This window comes from Apaloderma vittatum, unplaced genomic scaffold (genome assembly GCF_000703405.1).
Source record: "Apaloderma vittatum isolate BGI_N311 unplaced genomic scaffold, ASM70340v1 scaffold23418, whole genome shotgun sequence".
Classification (NCBI taxonomy): Eukaryota; Metazoa; Chordata; class Aves; order Trogoniformes; family Trogonidae; genus Apaloderma; species Apaloderma vittatum.
In genome coordinates, this window is record NW_009731614.1 from 10150 (window position 1) to 11544 (window position 1395).

Here is a 1395-nt window from a genome sequence, read left to right on the forward strand (position 1 = left end):
GTCACTCTCCCCACCCCTATCCTACGCTCCCCCCTTCAATTCTACCATCAAGAATTAACATTCTCTGCCCAGTTACTTGGTTTGTTTTTTTTTCATGTTACAATGTCACCCGTTAGATCCGTAAAAGACACATCTGCTGTTTTTTTTTGAAGCTCACTTCCGGAACAAAAATAATAAAAAAAAGGAACTGAACCCAAAACCAAAACCAAGTGGGGAAAAAAAAATCCTTTAGAGGAAGGTGGATTCTTTATATAACAGTCTTAAGTTTCCTCCACAGTTTGCAGCATTGCGTTTTCTAAGATGGTCGGTGGTTTTCCTTTATGTCACAGATGCTCCATTCAGAAGACAGACTGATAAAGAGAAACCCAGAAAACTGAGTAAAATAAAAACAACTGAAGTGAGTTTGTTGAGGTTCTGAGGTACCTGCACCTTTTCTGCATTCATTAGTCGGCACCTGAATGCTTGCTGAAATGTCCATTTTTTTTAATACAGTAGAGCAATGTGCTGGTAAAATTGATCCAATCCAAAGAAAAATTAATAATAATAATAATAATAACAATAATAATAAAAAGTCAAGATAAAATAGCAGCTGCATTCATGTGTTTGTTGGATTTTTGTGTTTTTGTTTTTTTGTGTGTGTGGTTTCTTTTTTTTCTTTTTCAACTTTTTTCATTGTTGGTTGTTGTTGGTTTTTTTTTAAATCCACTGAGTCTGGAAAGACAAAAGTGAACCAGGACTTAGATACTAGACTCTTTGGGTGGCAAGTCCACGTTGGTGACGGATGTCACGATGGAGACAAGGCAGTCCGAGGTAGTGCCATTTACGGATTTGCGGATCTGCGCGATGCGCTCCTCGACACATCCCGCCGAGAGCCGAGCCTCCGCGTCGTGGTCCCAGCACTCTTCGATGGTCACGCAGAGCTGCGCCAAGCCCTGTGGACAACAAGAGGGAGAAAACACCTTCAGCAACAAATTCTCCTTCCATCTTCACAGGGGATGGGGAGCTCCACTTACCACAGCTTAATGCTCTCAAGAATAACCAAGAGTATTTACTCCACGGTATGCAAACTGTCACAAGGTTAGCTTTAAAAATTACTTTAAATATGTGTTTTCAGGTATTTTTACACTTCTGCTTTCTAAGACTCTAAGGCTTGGGTCACATCCAGCTTTTCTTCATAGCCTCAAAAGTACTTTATTAAATATCAAAAAACATCCCGAGATTCAGCAGTTAAAGCTTTAAAAAGGCAAGACATTAAGTATTACTATTCCCATGATAAAACCAAGAGAGCTGGCAGCACCGTATCAGTTACTATGAAACTGCTGCTTTATTTGCAATCAATTCTGTGGATATCCCCAAAATAACTGAAATCAGCGCTGCTGGAAGGGCGTGGCTCTT

At 39.9% G+C, this 1395-nt stretch overlaps 1 protein-coding gene across 1 annotated transcript in view; it reads right to left on the reverse strand.

Annotated features, from left to right (window-relative positions):
• Nucleotides 1-636: 636 nt before the first annotated feature.
• The window catches only part of ACVR2B (activin A receptor, type IIB), a 19052-nt gene continuing 18293 nt past the window's right edge, over nucleotides 637-1395 (reverse strand). The window contains exon 10 of the mRNA XM_009875263.1: nucleotides 637-932. Coding sequence (XP_009873565.1) covers nucleotides 738-932 — 195 coding nt within the window. The 3' untranslated portion in view covers nucleotides 637-737. The remainder of the gene's footprint in view (nucleotides 933-1395) is intronic.